At 46.4% G+C, this 21,856-nt stretch overlaps 1 protein-coding gene across 1 annotated transcript in view; it reads left to right on the top strand.

The window, feature by feature from the left end:
* The window catches only part of LOC131267652 (uncharacterized), a 98,516-nt gene extending 76,988 nt beyond the window's left edge, over nt 1–21,528 (top strand). Inside the window, exons 4-17 of the mRNA XM_058270579.1 lie at nt 1,685–1,776; nt 5,416–6,129; nt 6,221–8,311; nt 8,372–8,661; nt 8,736–8,872; nt 9,197–9,256; nt 10,540–10,639; nt 11,416–14,523; nt 15,802–15,891; nt 16,450–16,634; nt 16,709–16,892; nt 16,960–17,241; nt 17,347–17,536; nt 17,764–21,528. Of these exons, the coding sequence (XP_058126562.1) occupies nt 1,685–1,776; nt 5,416–6,129; nt 6,221–8,311; nt 8,372–8,661; nt 8,736–8,872; nt 9,197–9,256; nt 10,540–10,639; nt 11,416–14,523; nt 15,802–15,891; nt 16,450–16,634; nt 16,709–16,892; nt 16,960–17,241; nt 17,347–17,536; nt 17,764–17,884 (7,644 nt within the window). The 3' untranslated portion in view covers nt 17,885–21,528. The remainder of the gene's footprint in view (nt 1–1,684; nt 1,777–5,415; nt 6,130–6,220; nt 8,312–8,371; nt 8,662–8,735; nt 8,873–9,196; nt 9,257–10,539; nt 10,640–11,415; nt 14,524–15,801; nt 15,892–16,449; nt 16,635–16,708; nt 16,893–16,959; nt 17,242–17,346; nt 17,537–17,763) is intronic.
* Nucleotides 21,529–21,856: the final 328 nt, after the last annotated feature.

Genomic DNA, 21,856 nt, shown 5'->3' with positions numbered 1-21,856 from the left:
GGGGCTGTGCGGTGTCGTTCCCATGACCTTTCGCCGGCCGCAAGTCTTGAGCCGGCTTAAAGCTTTCCGCCTCCCCCGAGGCAGTGAAAAATTCCCCACCCAACGAACGAGCGTTTGCGTGGCCCCCTTTTTTTTATTACATGGAGTGCATGACGTGACGAGACGCCTGCTGAAAGCATGACACGTTCCTTGGGTTTTTGCATGGAAATAAGATCCCATCCCTACCCTCCTCTCCCTACTAGCAGAACCACGGTGTCGATGCAGCAGAACACAGAAATGGCGTTGCGGGTGGATACGACTCAATGGGCAAATGGGGTTCAAGCGAGGCCCAACATCTATATTGGCTGGGCTTATTATTCGTGCACCGTAGATTCTCGTTGCCATTGAAAGTGGAGTTGCGCCAATATGCATATGTCAAGAGTTACACTGCAATTTCTTCACCTTTCAGCCGCAGGTTGCTCGAGTTAGGTTGCGCAGTTGTACAACTAAGCCATTGAAATTGTTACTGGTAATTTTGAATTTAAAAAAGAGCCCTCCCAAAACCCAACATAAAAACCCTTCCTATGCATTGGTTTACCATGCACGCCGGCACATACTCCTCGAGGCTACAAATTCAAGCAATTGGAGAGAGCTCGCTTTAATTCTATCCGTTCCGGAACAGCACGGTTGAAGCACCGGTTCGATATAAATTCTACAACAGGCAACCATCGTTGGAGAAAACTCGCGAATAAACTTTTGCCCATTTTTGCCAGGTAGAATTTACTGGGAATCAGGCCCCCCCACTCCCGGTTCGAGGCGTGGAAAAGTTGCCTTCGAAGTGGGAAGCGGTTGTTGTAAGTTTTTCAATTTCACGATTGCGCGCTGCGTTTCAACTGATTTTCTGTAGTTTCTAATCGTTGGAACAACATTGTAAAATCAGTAGGATTTTTTTCGTTTTTCTTTTCGTCTCCACAACCATGAGCTTTTTTATTCTGCTATTTTGTCTCGAAAATGTTTATCCAACATTTACCAACAATTTGTAATTTGTTTGCATCACTTAAGACTATTTTAAAGCTCGAAATGAATGAAACGTTCCGTTTCCTGCATCAAATCAACGAATCTCGGAATGTACCACACCTTTTCCACCATTCGATCGATCGGTATTTGCGCCGAATGAATGGGCAATCATCATCAGCCTTTTTGCGCGTTTCCATTAGCGGACGAACTTAATTGACCGGCTCGTTGCCCCCGAAAAGCCCATTCATTGACTGCTCATTTGCACAACATAATTTTAAATTTTAACTGTACAATACTATAAATCATAAACCATTAGGTGTTGAGGTAAATGAAGAGATGTGGTTTTGGCAGATACAGTTGATTCGAAACTCAAAATTGAGGATTCGTTATTCCTTACGTTCATTTTCTGCCACCATCGGCAGTTTGTTTTGTTTGCTTGAAGCAAAACTCGAGCCAACCGAACCGTTATCACGAGTCAAAATATACACGAAAAAACTTGGAAGATAACGTAACCATCTCCTCCGTCCAAGGTCGCCGTAGATAAAAATGATATCGACTTCGTTTGATTTTTTCCCTTTTCTACATCACACAAGACAATGAACCCGCCTTGAAAATAACAATGAAACACACTTTAACGGACATCAATTAACGTTTGTTGTTTTTTCCTTCCTTTCTCTTGTTTTTGCAGATAAAACTGAAGAAAATCTTAGGCTTAACAGTATGCAGCAATGCAGCACTCGACGTGTCCTCCACAACCGGAGTTCTGGCGTATCCGGCAGGGTAAGTTTAGTTGTGTTATGAATCATTTTGAAAATCGACAGCACAATATGATCGGTCTATTTAAAACCTTTACTTGAAAGGTTCGTTACTGCAAAACATGTCTTGCGTTTGAAAAATCAAAAAGCGATGTTGTAAACCCGTGTTGTAAACATGCGCGGCGGGCCAAAAACAACAACATCAAATCACTTAATTGGTTTTGCATGCGAACCGTGCGATTTTGCGATATTTCCTGAGCCATTTTCATTCACCGTAACGACGCTTCATTGCGTCTCACGTCGATAAAAATGCGTTTCCCGGGCCGCCACACGGACACGCCACCCGCCAGAACGCCGGCACGAAACGGACGATTTCTTACCCCCTTTCGTTTGCGCAAAACCGATCGAAAAGAAGGTGGCAACGTGAAACTGTGGTGGTTGAGAAAAAAGGAAAACCCCTTCGGAAGCAACAACCGCAAGTCGCTGCTACCGACGTTGTTTGTGGATCTCACGATCGCAATTTTCCTTGGCGTCGTTGGCGAGTTTTCCAGCATGGTCCACAGCCAGCCACAGGCTACCCCTCGGGTAGGTCCGAGACGCGCCGGGCCGGTTTACAAACACCCTAACCTTAATTTGTCCGTTCCGCAGATCGGAAAGCGGAACCACCGGGTAGTAGTGGTAGTGGTCGACCAACGGCGGCATTTCGGACGCGCCCATGTGGCCACACTGGGGCCAGCGGATCCGAAGAAGCCAAAGCAATGCTGCGTACGGCCATCTCCATCACGCTGGTGGTAGATCAGCACAAGACGGTATTGAACATCGAGGGAAGCTTATCCCTTGACTCCTAAACCACCGCAACGAATGCATGCAAAAGGCGTGAATTTCGCAACGTCACGTCGTGGAACTTCCCACCGCAAATGAATTAACCTTACGCCCGGTGGCACTAACCTTCCTTAAGGAGAAACTTTACATCTCTGCTGCGGGATTACTATCCGATTAACGCCGATTCGAAGCACATACGTGTGTAACAACATTACCATCTACCCAAGTTGGAAGCATGGCCCGAATTCGTTTTCAATCCACGATGGATTAAGGGTTTCCATAATCGATACGGTGCTAAAAGTGGTTTATCGATTTTTGGTGGGTATTACAAAGTCATGCGTGAATGCGGAAAACCTCTTGGTTCGCTTCATTGTCAAGGTTAAACTTGGTAAACTAGGGTAACTTTTAAAGTAGCTCTTTGGTTTACCATGTGCTCGACATGTTGTGTCAGCTATAAATAAGTATTTTATCTTTTAATCCTCAAATTAAGATTAATTTGGGTAAATTTATTTGCGTAACAAAAGACTACCGAATACTCAACGACAATCGAATATGTTTAAACACAACATTTGTAGGCAACGAGGACTTCAAACCTCTTCTTTCAGCCTGATTTAGTTGTCGCGGGAAACGATTAACCAAACGTAACTCAATCTACCACCAGTTCGTCTTCCTTGTTCGTTTCGAAGTTTCGATTGAATACAATCAATATTCATCGACATCTCGGCAATGGCTTCATCAATGAAAACCACCTCATTTTCCGATGCACTGATCGGTGCTTCTGCAAGGGCGTTACTACCACTTTGATATTCAATTTTCATTCGTCCGACCCTGCGCTAACTGCCACTTCGCGACATTAATCCACCGTAACAGGTACTTGGCGGTTGTGTCCCACGGAAAGCAAACCCACCCTCCACAGATGCATCCCGGCCATTTCCCATCTGCGCCAGCCACTAATCCTCCTCTCAGCGATCCAAAGGATGTCATAAATTTTATTTCCACTCCATAAAATGCAAACGGCGTCGTCCGAGATTGACGGACCGCACTGTGCGTGTGTGTATCGTTTGTGTCGGAAGGTGACAGACCTAACGGCAGCCCCAAACTTACACTCCGTCCACAGGTTGGGAACGCTTATCGTATGGATCTGGAACGCCTTTCCCGCTCGATTTCACGGCCGACCGGAGGGAAATAGCGCAAGGCTGCACAAGAGAGGAGTCAATCCGTTCGTCTGCGTTGGTTGGTTTTTAAGCGGAGATGAAAACGAAAATGGCCAGCCCGAGCGCGCGTAGGCACCAACATTTGCATCTGAAGAGGCGAACGGGGCGATTTCGTGACCGACTCTTGGAGCGTTAATATGTGACCATTACTCGGTGAAGGAGATAGAATACAACAAGGGTAAACAATCTCACTAATGCCTGAACACAATGTTCGACGAGCTGAAGATTAAGCCGATAGCCTAAAAATGTTCCTCTAAACAAGTGGACAACTGCGCTATTGCTTCCCAACGTAACTGGCGCTGGAGATGGACGTGTCGAAGGGTACACACTGTCCTCAAATCGTTATGAGTTTATGCAAGTTTCCTCATCAAAGTCTCCCATCATGGCGACGCACGGTTGGTTTTGCTGTGGCAATGTTTTGATTACAGAGGGCGTAGGAAGAAAAATGCACCACCTACGTGTTCGAGGTAATCATGCGGAGATATTATTCATGTTCACGAATTCGATGGTTCATGCTGAAGTCATAAATTGTAAGTCTTCATATGAAAATTGGTACTCAAAGTTTCCGGACAAACTCATGGGCCGCTCATCTCAGTTGAGGATCCCCCACGGAGTGTTTGGACTCAGGAACGGTGAGGAACCAGTCAACAACATTCGACAGCTGATCGGAAAAGTGTTTCATAAGAGCCCTGAAAAGGTTGAAGGTGTATGGCCCAAACTAGACCTCCAGCTCTTCCCTTGTCCCCTCCTCCGAAGCAAACGTCTTCTCACTTGAACTATCTCGATGCAATGCTCGTCAATGTTTGCTTTTCGATTTCGAGTCCTATTGTGCATTGTGAAGCTAGGTATTAATATCTTACCGCACAATGATGGCTCGAGAAGAAAAAAAGGAAAAAGCCAATAACAGCCTCCCTTATTAACGAGTTTATATGCCTTTTGCCCCCCAAAGCACCACGCCGCTGGTGGAGGTCGCTGTTGCGAGTAGATGAAGGTGTCAATGTTCGTTAACGAACGCGTGGCAATCTGGCGCGGTTTAAGCCAAAAGTGTACGTGCACCGTCCGGAACGGGTCAAAGCAAACAGCTGAAGAAGGGAAAATAAACCCACCGAAAACCATTGGGAACCGATGGTGAATATTTCGTAACACCGCTCAAAAATCGGCCCGCGTGAAGTAGTAGCCAAGGGTAAACTTTAACTACCACTTGTAGGGTACCTCCATTCCTCACGCTCAGTAAAACGGCACAATTTACATACCAGCTTCCAGCTCCGATCCTCCGCGTTACCGAAGGTGGTTGAAAAGACTCGAACTCTGCTAATCGTATACTCTTTGATTTGTTTCTTTTACGATACCTTGCGCCCTATATTTGTATCGCTACCATTGTGTGTCACGCCGGTAGTAAACGAGGGCTTTTCCAAATATGGCCGTTGGTGGATGCAATTTCAGGCTTATTGCATTGAACGGTTTGACGATCTGATATGAGCGGAAAACATGGGATTGTTAATAAGTATTTCTCATGTGAATTTTAGACGTGAGCCTAAGTGCGATGGAATTTATTTGAACTCGTTCCTTACTCTTCATCAATCAACAAGTTACTAACGTCGTCCATTTTGTTCACTTCTTCCCTACAGCTGCACCGTGGTGTTGTTCAACTCGAAGAAACTGTCCCAAAACTTCCTGCTCAACACGGCGAAGAAAGCGATCACGGCGGTCGCGTACTCGGAATGTGGCCGTTATCTGGCCACCGGCGAGTGCGGTCACAATCCCTCGATCAAGGTGTGGGAGCTGGACGCGAGCGGTGGGACCGGTTCGATCGAGAACGGAGCGGCCGGTAGCATCGTGGCGGAGTTCACCGGCCACAAGTACGCCGTCAGCTGCGTGGCGTTCTCGCCGACCGGGAAGTACCTAGTGTCGGTCGGCTCGCAGCACGACAACATCGTCAACGTGTTCGACTGGAAGGCGAACCTGAAGATTGCCTCGAACAAGGTGACGGCGAAGGTGGTCGCGGTGAGCTTCGGCGAGGATGGCAACTACTTTGTGACGGTCGGCAACCGGCACGTGAAGTACTGGTACCTGGAGGGCAGCCGGAAGTACAAGGAACCGATCCCGCTGATGGGCCGCAGCGCCATACTGGGCGAGCTGCGGAACAATGATTTCTGCGCGGTGGCGTGCGGTAAGGGCGAGATGGCCGAGAGCACGTACGCCATCACGCGGAACGGTCACCTGGTGGAGTTTAATGCGCGCCGGCTGCTGGACAAGTGGGTGATGTGCCGGACGAATGCCGCCAACTGTATGGTCGCCAGTACAAAGTACATTCTCGTCGGATGTGCCGAAGCCATTGTGAGGTAAGTGCGTGGAGAGGGGGGGAGTGCGACGTCGCGGGAAAGGAAGCTTCTCAACTCAACGAACCGCCATTTTTTAATTTCTCTTTTCCAGGGTGTTTAACGCCGAAACGCTCGAATACATTACGACCCTCCCGAGGACCCACTTTCTGGGGGTGGATGTGGCGCAAGGTGTGCACATAAATCACATGATGGCGGTCCCGCAGGGTGCCAAGTATCCGGACACGATCGCGATCGTGTACGACGAGGCCCGCTCGAAGGTGACCTGCGTGTACAACGACCACAGCCTGTACATCTGGGACCTGCGGGACATCCGACGGGTGGGCAAGAGCCACTCCTTCCTGTACCATTCCGCGTGCATCTGGGGCGTGGAAACAGTGCCATTCAGCTACCAGCTGCAGCAGCTCAAGCACGGTTCCGTTGACACGCTGCCGTCGGACTGCTTCATGACCTGCTCATCGGACGACACCATTCGCGTGTGGGACGTGGACAGCTGCGAGACGAACGAGGTGTACCGGAAGAACATCTACAGCAAGGAGCTGCTGAAGGTGCTGTACATCGACGACGAGCTGAACTTCATCAAGGACACGGACAATCCGATACACAGCACGGAGAAAAACTCCAGCTACGATGGACGCAACGGGGTGCGGTGTATCAAGATCAGTCCCGAGAGTCGCCAGCTGGCCACCGGCGACCGTAGTGGAAATATTCGAATCTACAATCTCAGTAACCTTAAGCTGATCACTACGATCGAGGCGCACGACTCGGAGGTGCTGTGTCTGGAGTACACGAACGAGCGCATCGAGCGGCGGCTGCTGGCCAGTGCGAGCCGCGACCGGTTGATCCACATATTTGATTGTGAGGCGAACTATCGCATCCTGCAGACGCTGGACGATCACTCAAGTAGCATAACGTCCGTGCGCTTCCTCGGGGCAGGCAAGCAGTTCCAGATGGTGTCCTGTGGAGCCGACAAGTCCATCATCTTCCGCCACTTCCAGAACAATGTGTTCCTGCGCGGCAACAACTGCTCGGGCAAGAACACGCTCTACGACATGGAGGTGGACAGCAACTGCAAGCACATTCTGACCGCGTGCCAAGACAGGAACATCCGCGTGTACAGCACGCAGAACGCGAAGCACACCAAAACGTTCAAGGGCTCACACTCGGACGAGGGTAGCCTGATTAAGGTGAGCTTGGACCTGAGTGGCATCTACATCGCCACGTCCTGCACGGACAAGACGCTCTCGGTGTACGACTACTACTCGAACGAGTGTATGGCACGCATGTACGGCCACAGCGAGCTGGTGACGGGGCTCAAGTTTACCAACGACTGCAAGTATCTCATCTCGGCCAGCGGTGACGGGTGTGTGTTCATCTGGCAAGTCCCTCACGACATGATTGTCACGATGCAGGCACGGCTGTCCCAGCAGGCGCTCCGCTCTGGTCACCAACCGATTCCACGCACCCTCCAGCCCACCAACCCGTTTACGGATGCCATTCTAAACCACCCGCCACCGGTTGTGCCGAACACGCCCGTTGGTGGTCCAATGGCCGCCGGTGAGTTTGGCTCCCCGCCCAACAGTAACTTCCTGCTCGACGATCCGCCCGTCACCCCGGGCTATCGATTTTCCGACGTCGGCCAACTGCCACAGTGGGCCAAACGAAAACCGACGGAAGATCAGTCCAACTCACCCGTCCTCGGCAGTAGCCCTAGTCAGAGTGGAGGTAACTTTGGTGGTATCGCACCGAAACCACGCGGTCGCTGGGGACAGAAGGGCGGTGGTCAGCTTGACGATCCAATGGACCTGCGGAACATTGTTGCCGACAGCAGTCCACTAAACATGACATACGAACGGTCGCAACAGACACAACAGTCACAGCAGCAAAATACACACCCGCCTGCAACAAACACTCCGACGTCCGGGTACAACAGTGGCAGCTCGAAGGATGTCTACAGCAATGCCTACCTCAGCGAGGACAGCTCGATCGACAGCGGTCGAGAGAATCGGCGAGATCTGAGCTCGTTCTTGCACAAGAAGATCACCGAAACGAAGGCCCTCAACAGCCTGAATTCGGAGTCCAACACCGAGCACGACGGCGACGTCGAGGATATTTCGGATGGGGAGCGAACAAGCTCGGACCATGGTATGGTGTACTACCCATCGGCAGCACCATCAACACCAACGTGAGAATTTTGTTTTATTGTATGTAGTGAATGCAATTACTCAAGTTTACTGTTTTACAGAGACTTCAAAATCAACGAAATCGACACCAACGAGTTGCGCAAGTCCATGCGACGGCAGAAGCTGGAAAAGCATGGCCTTAGCATAGCGCCTCAGCAGAGTGCAGCGTCCGGTACGGGAACCGGCACGTCCGATGACGAGGACGAAGGTTCAACCCCGAGCGGTGACAACGCGGATCGATCGCTGGCTTCCACACTCGGTGGTAGCTCGGAAAGTATTCCGCAACAGTCATCCTCTACCTTCCTGCAAGCAGTTCTCGATGGTCCGGGAAGTCTTTCTGATCGCGAACGATGTAAGAGCAGTTTTTGTTGTTATTTTGTAACATCAATGATGATAATTGTGTTTCTTTTTTTTCCTTCTGGCCAGCACAAGCACGTAAAAGTATGAGCGCAAAGCACAACAACGATTCCAAAATTACCACCAGCCTATCGAAATCGTTCGCCAACAACAAAAAGGAGGAACTGATGAAGGTGATCAACGAAGCGAAAGCCAAATTGGAAAATGTGAGTATACTGAACGACGGACTGCATAGATTCCATCCCTTCCTATCCTTGTTACGGAACTCATCCTGTATCTGTTTCCTCGGTATTATCGATCGATCGGGATGTAGACACGTGTTAAACAATTAGTATCTTTTTTCCTCCCATTAACGCGCAGTCTGTTTTTCCACCCCATTATCCATTTTTTTGCGTGTGTGCATCCATGTGTGTTTTGTGTTTGTGTGTTGATTTGCGGTCGAAAGTTTGCTACGTGATTTTTCTACCATCATCTCTCCTACTCATAAATATAACCCTCTTTTTTCTGGTGCAACCTATATATTTTTCTAGGGGATTATGTTACATAATAAGCGGGACGGTAATACCCCATTAAATTTTGCTCAGTTCAAGGTGAGATAAGTGTGTTCTCTGTTTTTCTTCGTACTGTTTTAACTTGGAAAACTTTACTTAACTTAAATTGACACAAACAGCTTGGTGCTCGTATGAAAACAATTAAACACTTTACTTGAACAAAAACTGCTGTCTCACACTGCCTTTGCACAACGCACCACGCATTGTGTGTGTCGTTCAAATGTCCTTATACAAATAATTATTGTTTTATTTATTTAATCCACGTTTTAAACTATATTACTCAATGTAACACCAAATCAGTGTGTTGCCTAATGTTTTGCCTTTGTTTTAGGATCTATAAATGTTACACAAATAAACCACGGTTAAAAAGTGGAAATCAAAAAAAGCTGCTTCAATAACGCTTATTGCTCTTTCTCTTCTGCATAAAGTCAACAAAAACTTCACGAAATGCTAATCTGGCTGCCCTAACATGTCTAGCCATACAAACGACTCTCTCATGATGTGTGCCCTCTTTAGGGAGTATGTTTCTGTCACCCAGGTCCGGCAATCAAAACACCATCAATCAAATCTGATCCCGTCATCGCCGCCACACTTCGGTTCGTTCAACCCACCCTTTTGCCCCTGGTTTGGTTACACCAAAGTACCCCTTGTTGCGAATCGGTGCCGAGTGCGGTCATGGTTCGTAATTAATCCATTCAGGTTGCAGTTTTGCAAACGCGTCCTCCCACGCGGTCGCTTTGTACCTTCGGCACCCAATCGCCGACGAATTGAGGACGGGCTTGAATTTCCGTCGTATTCAATGATCTTTGGTTGCGGTCGTCTACAGTGTTCCCTAGCCGGATGTTGAATTTATAATAGTCTTTACTGACCGAATGGAGGTCAAAAGCAATGCACTGTGTGCACTTTGTGTGCTGGAAGAATTATGCTTCGTACGCGTATCTGCTTAATTACGCTTGTTGGTCATTTAAATTGCCACTTCGGATGGTCGGGAAAGTGCATTGACATTCAGAAACCATTTTTTAATCAATTGTGAACGCAATGATGTCAAGTAAAAGACATACATTATGTTGGATTTTGTTGCCAGTTTAATGCATCTACTGCGCAATAACAAATAACTATTCTATCGGAATAATCTTTAATTAATAGCTGTTCTTATTCCCGCCAACATACGTTGGCAAGTACATTTCCACTCCCAACCGCAAATGACCACTTTTTGCTAAAACCTTACCCAAACACTTTTATACTAATGCAATATATTGGCTTCCATGTTCCCTTCAAGTAAAAAGAGGCAATTGGTTAATCAATTTTTAATATATTCACAGGTTGGCTACCGGTCCGGTCTACGCGCTAGTCAAAGTATATCCGACCTAAGCCACTCGATGAACATGTCCGGGGCAAGTCCGGGTCGTACGCAACGTATCGGTAAGTATTTTGCTTCATTCTTTCTGGGCTTGTTCAACCACGCGACACTTTCACGCAAAAGTTCGTGCTGGTATGGTTTTTATTTGTACGGTTCTTTTATTATAAAAAACTAACCCATTCGCCACATGAACTTCACCCAGCTAATCTTGTGTAGTGTTTTGTGTTTTGGTGTGGCCACAGAAGTTACTTCTCTTTTTTGCCTTCCTTCACGGGGCCAGCTTTATGTTTGGACTTTTTCACCTCACTTTATCGCAGAATCGTATTGGACCCTCCCGGCAGACGGGGTCGATAGAGGACACTAGACGCTAAAACAGGGCAGCTTTACTTTGGTCAATTTTCCCCCCGTTTTCGTTTTGGTGTAGGTGCCGCTCTTGACCGTAGAAAGTTGACTTACACAATTTTGAACGTTCAAAAAACGTTAGAAGTATTTACTAATATAGAACGATCACCGCTACAACTGCCGCTAAATCTTTTGCGAAATCATATTGAATCTAAAGAGGTCTATTTTCGTTTCTTCTTTGTTTCAAAGATACAGTAATCTTTCGTTCCATTCTATGACAGTTTGTTTCTAATCATCCTGTTCAAATCAACCAACGAAAAATGCCTTTTATTTCTTCCCTTTTTCCATGCCGCTCGGTTCTCGTTGATCGATTCACGTTGACGGAAAATGGTGCTGGTTTGTTTCTATCCATTTTCTAACTGTATAACTTCTACGTTTTGTCCGCGTCCACAACGCTAAACAACTTACATTTGTCCGAACCTCGTTGGGAACATAGGTGTAGATAGTAGTTCAGGTTACCGAATGTATCCGCCAGCTGCTTGCGGAGGTCCACTTGGTCCATTGGGGCCACCCTATCTGTCGAACACGTCAAACTTCCTGCATAGTGCTGCCCCGCGAGCAAAACTTGCCCAAAATTGTATCCTCATGAATCAAATCCAGCAGGAGCTTCCACCGTATCCGCACGACATTGGTATTTACGATCAACCGACGGTTCCCCAGCGTCCCAACAAGCTGGACCTGGTAGAGTTGCCACCCGTACCCGCCGATAAGCTTCGGAAGCATCCAGGCATACTGAAGAACTATAAATCTTGTCCTGTGTCGCCGGTGCACGAGGAACAAGAATGGTCGAGTCCATCGAATCACGACGAATCGTCTTCGCACAACGCTAAGCAGAAGCAAAACCAACACGATCGTACCGGGCGGCAGGTACGTCACTCGATGTACTACGAGGATGCTAAGACGATCCTCAGTATGATACACTCCGACACGGAGAAGATGATCCGTGAGATTACGAGCAAGTATGGTGATCTGGACGATATTCAACCGGCCGGTGGTGCTGGCTCTTCGAAGGATAAAGATTCCGAACCACCAAAGGCTGCGGAGGAAAGCGTTCCAGTTTCCGCAGGGAAACCCGCCACCGATGAGCAGCATGAGCATGGCTTCCTTTCAGAGGACGAACCGAACTTTAGCTCCGACTCCTTAGAAGATTGTAGCCTCGATCTGGACCTGGCGGACAGCCAAACGAAGGTGCCAAACAGAAGAAAATCCTGTGCCAAACATTCCGCGGCAAGTAAGAAAGGGCTTCCACTGCCGAAACGGTCCGTGTCCGACTACTTCATCTACGATCAGGCACCGCAACCGGGCCCGCCTCCGTACCGTAACGTATCCCTCTCGGACATCCTGGACGACGATGAGGCGATCCGGCAGGCTGAACATCGTTTCCTCGAAACGCAGCGCCACTCGAGCGCCAGCTTCTTCCTCGGCCAGCAGTACCCGACGCGCAAGAGCCAGGAGAGCATCCTCTCGGATGAGTTCGGAAGCGGGGGCGGTGTAAGCTTCTGCAACAGCATGGAGAGCATCCTGTCGGACGACTCGGAGTGCAAGAGTGCCCCGCTGGAGGTGTTATTCGGGAGGATTCGTCGAGATCATTTGGCGGTCGGGGGAGGCGGGCACGGTCGTATTGGATCTAACTTCGAGTACAAGCTGGAAGCCGTCGGTGGTACGTCCAAGTCGTACGGATCGAGTCCGAACGCGGGCAGCGGGTTCGATTATTACATGCAAGGGAACTACTTCCACGCCACGGCTGCCGAAAGTAGCTACTACGGAATGGATAGCTTGGAGTACGGGGTCGCGGGAGGTCGTATAGGTGAATCTCGATCGCCACAGCACGGTCGCGTCGCCAATCGCCAAGGAGTCCCCGGAATGCCAACATCTTTAAGTTACCCCAGATTTCTACCGAGCATGCTGGTGGCGGCCTCTGCACCTTTGTCCTCCGGTCGGGAAGAGCTCATGCTCGATGTGGAAGCCTTTGAAGGGGAGGAAGATTTCATTCCCTCGCTAACGTCGAAAGCTGCCCAATATGGCGGCGCAACGGTTAAAAGTCTCAGCAAAGACTTTGCGAACCAGCGGAAGCAGATGAACTCAAACCCGCTGTACAACTGTAACGATGGTGGTGGTGGTAGCGGTGGCGGGGAATTGTTCGTACGCAAGACGGTCAATGCGACGACGACGAACCACCATCACCATCAGATCACCCGATCGGACATCTTCGGTGGCCCCGGTGGAGGTAACGGTAGCACCACCGAAGCGTCCATCTACGTCATGAAAAAGTCGTGCAGCTTCGAGATCGAAATGGGCGGCCGAAGGATAGCGCGCAACTCGAAAAAATTCGAGCAGAACTTACAGCGCTTCGAGCAGGAACGAAAGCAATCGAACGAACGCGCCTACCAGCATCAGTTCGGTGGCACGCTGGAGATGGATTACGTGCCCCACAAACCCCCGGTCGCTCATCGACGCTCGGCCAGCATGAAAGGTCGCGGAAGGGTACGATCGAAGGAGAAATTTAACACCATCATCGGTCAGATGACACTGTCGGCCGCCGAAGGGGGCGGAGTAGATGCGGACGGTGTGGATACGGTGTCGGTCGGAGGCACGCTGCGTGATTTCGTGAACCGAGACTTCATGCCCGGAAGCAAGATGATGTCCGTGTCGATGGGTGGTGGGGTCGTGCGTCGTGCGGAAATCGGTGAGGAAAAGTCGTTCGAAGTGTACGTGGCGGAGAAAGGGGTCAGCGAGGACGACAACATGGACAGTCTGGAGATGATTTCGAAGGCACGTAGCAGCTTTGCGCGGAAGGAAAATTCTACCGATTCGCTCGACGTTCCCGACGGCGGAGATGCGACGGAAATTGGCGTGGAAGCGGTAGAAGGGATGGAACCCGCGGGAGATAATGCCGCGCAAGAGATTGGCGATGACGCGATCGTGGCGGAAGAAGCGCTGGAATCGCCGAATAAATGCCGTCCACCAGCCGCACCGGGTGGAAGTGAGTTGGAAAAGCTGATCGGTTGTGGGCTCCTCTCGAGCGGAGAGTACAACAAATTCCTCGACATTGAGAAGAAGATCGACATCATCAATAAGCTGGTAGAGTTGGAGGAACGTAAGCTCGAACAGGAGCGTACCGCCAAGGAATATCGCATGCGGCCGTTCGAGTGCGACCCACGCCAGAAAGGGTACGTCAAGAGCCTGACGGAGAACTTTGATCGGCTCGCGAAGGACGCCCAGGAGGAGCTGGAAAATGAAAAAAGCTGGTACCTGGCGAAGGCGCGTATGAAGCGCAACTTTAGCCTACCGGATGTGCTCGATTTCGGCGCGGATCGTTGCTGTCAATGTGGCCAACGCGAGCGAGACGTCGATGAAGAGGAGGGCGAAGAGGAGGATTGCGCGTGTTGTTGCGACCAATGTGACGGAGGACACCATCGCGGGGCGTACAAGCAGAAGGACGAGGAGGAACTGTCGGAAAAGGAGGAAAACTCGATGGCGGCTGCCGTTGCGGCTGTTGCGGCGGCTGTGGCGGCCATCAGTGCCGCGGCTGATGCCGATGAAGGTTTTCTATTGCATCAACTAGTTTGCAACATTTGTTTGTTCTCCTTTGTTTTCTTCTGTTTCGTCTCGAGGAGCCCTCGCTGTTGCGAGATGTTCGTTTGGTCATTTATTTATCTTCAAGTGTTTAATGTTGCACGAGTTTCTAGTGTTTTATGCTGGTGTCTACTGGTCTATTTGTAGTTCTACAAATTCTTTCTTTGTTCTCCATCCTGCATGAAATGTATAAATGACCAGTGTCCCAGTTTTGTTTCCCAAACTTTTTATTCTTCTTAGTGGTTCATTGTTTTCTAATTTTTCCAAAATGTCTCAACGTTCAGGATGATTTCTAGCTTCGTTTTGAAACTTTATGTATTTTCTTTTTGCCATCTTCAGTGCGCTTTATGGTTGTGGTTTGCTTATATTAATTGCTTCAAGGATGTTTAGCTTTTCTACCTCTTATTCACTTGTCTTACTGTACGTTAATGTGCAATGTATGAATGTTTCAAAAACCTTACATGGCTGGAGTGTAAATTGCTTCGCTTTGCTACTAAAATGTCATCACCGATAATAAAACCAATCAACCAGTCTACCACCACATCGTTACTTACGAATTACTACACGGAAAATAATCATTTACACTCCATAACGAAATTACGTTCGTTTTAAGGGCCTTCTAAAATCTAATTAAATAAAAATCCATCGTGTAACTCAATCGGGTGTCGACAAAAGAATACCATGTTCAAAACAAAAATTCATGTTCTCTGCTAGCTCCAATTAAATATGTTTGCGCTACGCATCATCCCACAACAGTATCTAATTAGTCTGTTCTACAGTTTTATAACGTTTCATTCTTTGTAGTTAACGTACGAAAAACAGCTAGTCGGTTGTAAATAACTTTAATGTAGTACTTTTTCATGCGTTCGCACTTAGTCGTTGAAAGCGTTGAGTTTTAGAACGATTCAAGTGATCCTATTTCTAAAATGTCTACCATCTATGGTTGAACCGGACCGCTAAATTTAAATTATATTTCTCTTTCTTTCTTTTCTTTGTCTCTTTTTATCCTCCTCCTCCACTTTGGTATCCCGTATCCCGTTCGTTTGTTCCATTGTTTCCTGTGCGGATTTCAAAAACGACTTTTGAAAACACAATGAACGCGAAAATACACCCCGCCCTTTTAAACAAACAACCCACCGTTCACCAAAACTGCAATCGTGTGCTGCCCCCACCACTGTTCCGAAAACTTTGTAAATCTAAAACAAACAAAAACCCCAATTACACCATCACACAACACGTTGTGTAGGCGGTAATCCCCGAAGCTTAATCTCTGCGCAAGATAGTGAATCATCGATTAGACGTGCTTGCTCGCTTAGTGATTTGAGTATGGGAAAAGGTAAAGCAATGATTTTTTTATTTTGATTCGTTTTTCTTCTCTCTGCCACTTTATTTCTGTTTGATGCTTAAACGTCTTGTTGATATTTATTCCAATTTTTCTCGGAAGTCAGTTTGTTGTTACAGTGTTTTCTAGTTATAAAAAGTTCTAAAGTGTGTTCTTTATTGAAAACAAAAACAATGTTTGAAATTTACCTTTTTCATAATGTTCAAGAGTACTTCTCATTACGATCATTTTATTATTTGCATGATTATAGTTTGTTGTGAGAACATTATGAGTTCCAATTTACAAACTAACAACTGTTCAATTATAAATTTCACTATTTAATTCTACTTTCGTTTTACAAATCTCTTAAAATTATCATATCACTCGTGAAAGTCCTTTGAAGCATCCAAACTTTTCCATGTATATGTACGTTCTATTATAGTTTTATTTTATTAATGCATATATTTTTTTATCGTTTTCTTCCTATTTTCGAATGGCATGATATGTTCACTGCTTTCTATTAATGGCCGTTGCTAATGGCCATCCAAACCAACCGCAAATAAACATCCTTAGGTTACAAATCACCCAATTCGTCAACAGCTGGCCAACCGTACAAACCGGCCGTAGGAACCCGACTCACCGGCACGCCGACGCGAAACACGCCGAAACGTAGCACCTCGTCGGTGGGAAAGGGTGGCGCATCGCTGTCCGCCGGAATGGGTGTACGTAGCGTTTCGGTGGGAATGCTAAACCAGGCGGTATGTATCAACGAACTTGCGAGGACTGCCACAACGAACGAGTGTATTAATTTGTATTTGTTTGTCCATCGCAGAGCGACTCCGAACCGGAACCTGCGAGAGACCGCGGCGGGCTTCTAAAGCCGACAATTTCATCACAGAACAAAGTGAACGGCACGGGCAATGGCAGCGGAAGCCCTAGTGGAAAGTACATCAATCCCCGCAGTGCGGCAGGCATCATCAACCGAAGGAAAGGCCTTCAGAATGCCTATAGCAGTGGTATGTTTGAGGAAAGGCCAACAAAATTCACCAACCAAACTCATTGCTTTCTTTTTCCTGTTTGCAGTGAATATTTCCACCACCGGCCAGGATGAGTCCAGCTCGGAAGAATCGCCCACCAGTACGGTCAGCATCACACCAACGAAGCCAGCTGTTCCGCCACGCCCGCGAAGCATCGCCTTCGAGCACAAGCGGATAGCGAACGTAAACGCTAGTCTAAATGCCAAGAAATCGGTCACCGTCGTCGGACCAAGCACCAACACCAGCACCGTGAGCGATACGAATGGCAGCAGCAACAACAACGGTGGCATCCTGCCAGCGAAGGACACCGATCTGGACAACGCAGACCGTAAGTCAGAAGGACGGAGTGACATAATCAGCGACCCAGCCATAAATAATGCAACAATGTGATTCGGTTTTGCCTATAAAATATTTCCTCTCTCCCTTTCGCCAGTTACCAACCAGCTCTGCACGAATATCATCAACCAGCTCGTGCAAACGACCTCCTCCGTCATACAGTTGCACCAGCGGCTGAAAGCGAGCGACGAGACAAGCATCAACGGACGCAACAATTCGCTCATGCTGAAGGAGCTCGAAAATGCCGTCATCATGACGCAAAATATGCTCACCAAAGTCACCAACCGGTAGGTATGCACTTCCCCGCAGTCTGTCTGCCCGGATATGGATTCAATTAACCAACCGGACTAATCGATCAATTATGCACAAGCCGTCTGCAATAATCGGGTCAATTCGGGTGGGGGAAAGTGGATTAAAATGTCATATCGGTCATATTTACGCTGGTTGAAACGCAATTTGACTTTTCATTTTTTATTTGCCCCCATTTAAAAAATATTCTTCGTCTCTTTTTTAGCAACCACAACGACGGTATTAACAATAACAACCTGAGCAATAACACCAACAATCAAATCATGTACGAAAAGTGCGTCGACATGCTCAACCAGGTGCAGAAGCATGTGAACAACAATGGTTAAGCTAGGCGACATCACCAATGCGAAAGTTGCCGTAGTCAGCGGACGAATGCAAAAAAACAGTAACATAAGAAAACATTCCTCGATTTTGTTTCATTGTAAATACGTGTTTGTACGTACACAAGAGATAAGTTTTACAGTTTCTTCGTGAAAATGGTAGTGTGTTCGATGTTACGGTTTAGTTTGTTTTCGAACTTTTGCATCGCAACAGCGCACTGTACGCGGTACGTAGAGCTCCGATGGACTTGGGTGCGGTTTTCAACACGGACACGAATTTAGGAGGCAAAAAGAAATAATATATCAGCGCCATATCTAGAATGATTTAACTTAAGGTACGAACAAAGGAAAATGCGATACGGAAAGCAATGTAAAAGGGAAAAAAATACACATTTTATTTAGTGAGAACAGCTAGTAAGATTAGTCTAACAACAAGTTTGCCCAAGCAAGCAGCAGCGAACAAGAGACAGTTGTTTAAGTTTACCAACTAGGTTCGATTCTAATTCTACTAATAAGCACACGATAGGTTTTTCGGTTCGTACGCGAAAGGAAACCGATTCGTCCATAGCCAAGGAAATTGTTCTAGCAGTAAATTTTGTTAGGCCGAAAAGCGGTAACGCGGCTTGTTGATTTAATTGTGCATTGCAATATGAATTATACCAAGCAGCCCCCGCGCTTGCTTGTACACTAAGCCGTCCATGTATGTGTTTTTGTTTAGTCGAGGTACACTTAGTTAGCTTAGTTTGTTTATCAACGCGGAATGTGCAGCGCAATGTGGACCGGCGAGGCTTTGTTGATTTGAATTCGGTAACAGTCTTTCTTTTTGTGCGGCAAATGGCTTTCTGCACATCAAACAACCGATTTTCTTCCCACTTTGCCGTACTCTAAACGATTGGGAGAAAATATTCATAATACAATCTACGCTCTCATCACTAATTTAGAAAAAAAACAGGTGTATGGGATGAAACGATAAATGCATGACCGTATGGAATAGCCCTAATCAGCTCCCATTGCTAACCAAACCACATACATATTTAAATCATATTGATTTACTTCCCTCAATCGAATTAGCTACAGGTAATAACTCAACTCTGAAAACCGGAGACAGAATAGGAAGAGAAAGTAAGGGTCACGAATGTATTTATGTCAGTTTGCTTTCTTTCTTCTTCGTGGCGTTAGACACTATTTGCGTCCAGCCAATCGGGTTCATGGGAGAAAGGGGTAACCAAGGAATTTAGGAAAGGATTTGAGGTCTAAATGTGCTTTTTGAAGAGATTGACACGGTTTGAAAATGGAAAAACTGGTAACTTGATTTCGATGGAATTGCTGTAAATATCTTGCTTACAAAATGTATTCATACATATGTTCCATGCTACGCATTCCCGGAAAAATGTATTAATTTTCCAGAGCTGTGAAGAGCTTTCCAAGGATAATGATTCTCAATACCCAGTTGAAGTCATCGTGCGTTAGCAGACGTGAGCCCCCGGTATGTGTTAATATAAAATATTGTACGAATAACATACCGTAATGCCCCCTGGAAGCGGTATTTATTTCGTAGGATTGAAAGTTAACTCTTCACCAGAAAACAACATGAGCAACACTTTGTCTTTCCAAAAACGAAACACAACCTCAGAACCGAACAACAAAAAATGCGAACAAAATGTACCTTAAGACAGGCGTTTGTATGAAACACTTTCCTTCATCCCGGTCACTCCCACTACTGTCCCGTTTCGTCGTAAGTAGTTAGTGCGCGAGAGCAGAATGCGCAAGATATTTACAATTTGAGCGATTTCAAGAGGCACACTTACGCCGTATCGAAAAGGAAATGCGAAAAGCAACCAGCAACTGGACAGGATACTTCACTATTTTTAACTCTCCTGTGAGGAAAAGAGCTATCAGTGCACCAATACATTTTTAACACATTCTAATGTCCTTTAAAATACAAACAGGGGACAAATAAAGTGACCTAGTAGTAGGAGAACTGAAGCCAACCATGTACTCTTAACCAACACGCGCCACAGGCCTTGGTCCCACGGAAAGCCAATTGGAAGTAAATTAACGCTAAGCTTTACACATACACATGAACCACTGGTACCACTGGTCTTAAACTTTTATCGAGTCAAGTTCGTTCCCTTATCAACATTTCCCGTCGGAAATATATGCATATATTTTAGCCAAACAATTATGCTTTCCGTGGGGGCATTGAGGCATTGAGCACTGTCTTTCCGCGCCAAACCTAGTAGAAACAAGAGGAGAAAAAACCACTTAACATTAGCAGGATAGGATTAGTTTTTGACTGTTGTATGAAAGTTAAACTCGATAACAATTAAGAGTGATACATAAGGGACTACTCAGAAAGCGGAGTAGCGAAGGCCGCAGGAGCCGGCAGAAACGTGTTGATGGTTACAATTCTTATCACTATCGTATTTTAAGTACTATCCGCTAATTCGCTACATACCTAATACCTACACCAATTATCATTACAATTACTAGACTCTTACTCGATCGCTACTACTAATCCCGTCGCTAGCCAAACAACACAACAACTGATACATTTACTCTGACAAGAAAGTGGTAGGTGCTGTATTTAAAAACTCTTACAAATGCAAATACAAAACTCACAATTTATTGGACACATGTGCAAAAACAAAACAAGTGCGAACGACGACTTCAAAGCCAACGCGTGCTTCACCGGATGGAGCGAAGAGAAGTTGTTCAGTTTTTCTTCAAACCATGCGGGTAACCGGTATTGTACTTGGTATGCGATGGGAATTTGGAAAAGTAACCAATTGGAACTAAAATTAGCTGACGACACTCGAAACGAACCGGCAAAACGGCGATTGCTCCTACCACTACAAAGTTTGATGAACGTAATTAACCTAAAATAATGTCTTTCACACGTGCCCGTGGTCATATGTGGACGGACATCGTAATACGAACCTAACAAACGACGCGAAAGCGAAAGCGGGTGCAACAGAGCGAGGGAGGGAGAAAGAGCGCGGTGGGTTAGGGAAGAGAACGAGCTGAGTGGATAAAGAATCGAAAATATATTTAAAAAACAAAAGACAAGACAACTTAAAACAAAACAGGACGCCTAATAAACACCTGCTTTCGATGCTGAAAGAAATTGCCCTAACCGGAAAACTCCTTAGCTTTTATACTCAACCCAAGGAAAAGGCGAAGAAGTGGAGGTACATTGGAACTAATCCACTTGTGGTTCAAATTAACAACTACGTGACTTACGTTGGAATTTAAGGTCGGTACCGGCTCTAAGCCTTCGGTGAAGCTGATCGAAAGCTAGAAGAGTCATCACCGACTGATGGATCCTGTAAACAGGAGATTGGAATGTGCTGAACAAACGGTTAAGCTAAGGAGAGAGAGACGTCTTCTGGACAACGGTTTGCTTGCTTCATGGTAAGGATTCATGTCGTCCATCAAAAGGGACGTTTTAAGTTAAACATCAGTAAAGGGTGTCTATCGGGTTATGGTATTCAACTGCTACACGCTTTGGAATAATGCTATTACAATAACAACCACTTTATCTTGCTTCGTCACTTAAAATCTGTCTGAACAAAATTCGTCACGAAACCATTGCCGTAGGAATGCATGCACCAACAACACCATGTACATAAATGTATAATTCTGTTCGTTAAATTCAGTACAATAAATTTGAAAAATCTATTGAAACTAATTTCAAGAACAGCATATGATAATTTAGTAGATCGGAAAGAAAGTAAACCGATGTATTGAAATAATTATAGTATATTATTCAATTCAAATACTTTTTCGCGTTCGTCATGTGTTGCACACAAGATTACACGCAGCATAAAATCACTGCACGCGATTTAAAACATCGCCGCTATGTTTTGTGCTGCTTTACATTTCTGTGTTATTTATGTTTTTATGCTTATGTGTAGTCACATTCGGCAATGCAAGTAATTTGTAACATAAATAAAAACGAAAAATAATAAATAATGA

This window comes from Anopheles coustani, chromosome 2, assembly GCF_943734705.1.
Source record: "Anopheles coustani chromosome 2, idAnoCousDA_361_x.2, whole genome shotgun sequence".
Lineage (NCBI taxonomy): Eukaryota > Metazoa > Arthropoda > Insecta > Diptera > Culicidae > Anopheles > Anopheles coustani.
This window is presented reverse-complemented; position numbering and strand designations above follow the sequence as displayed.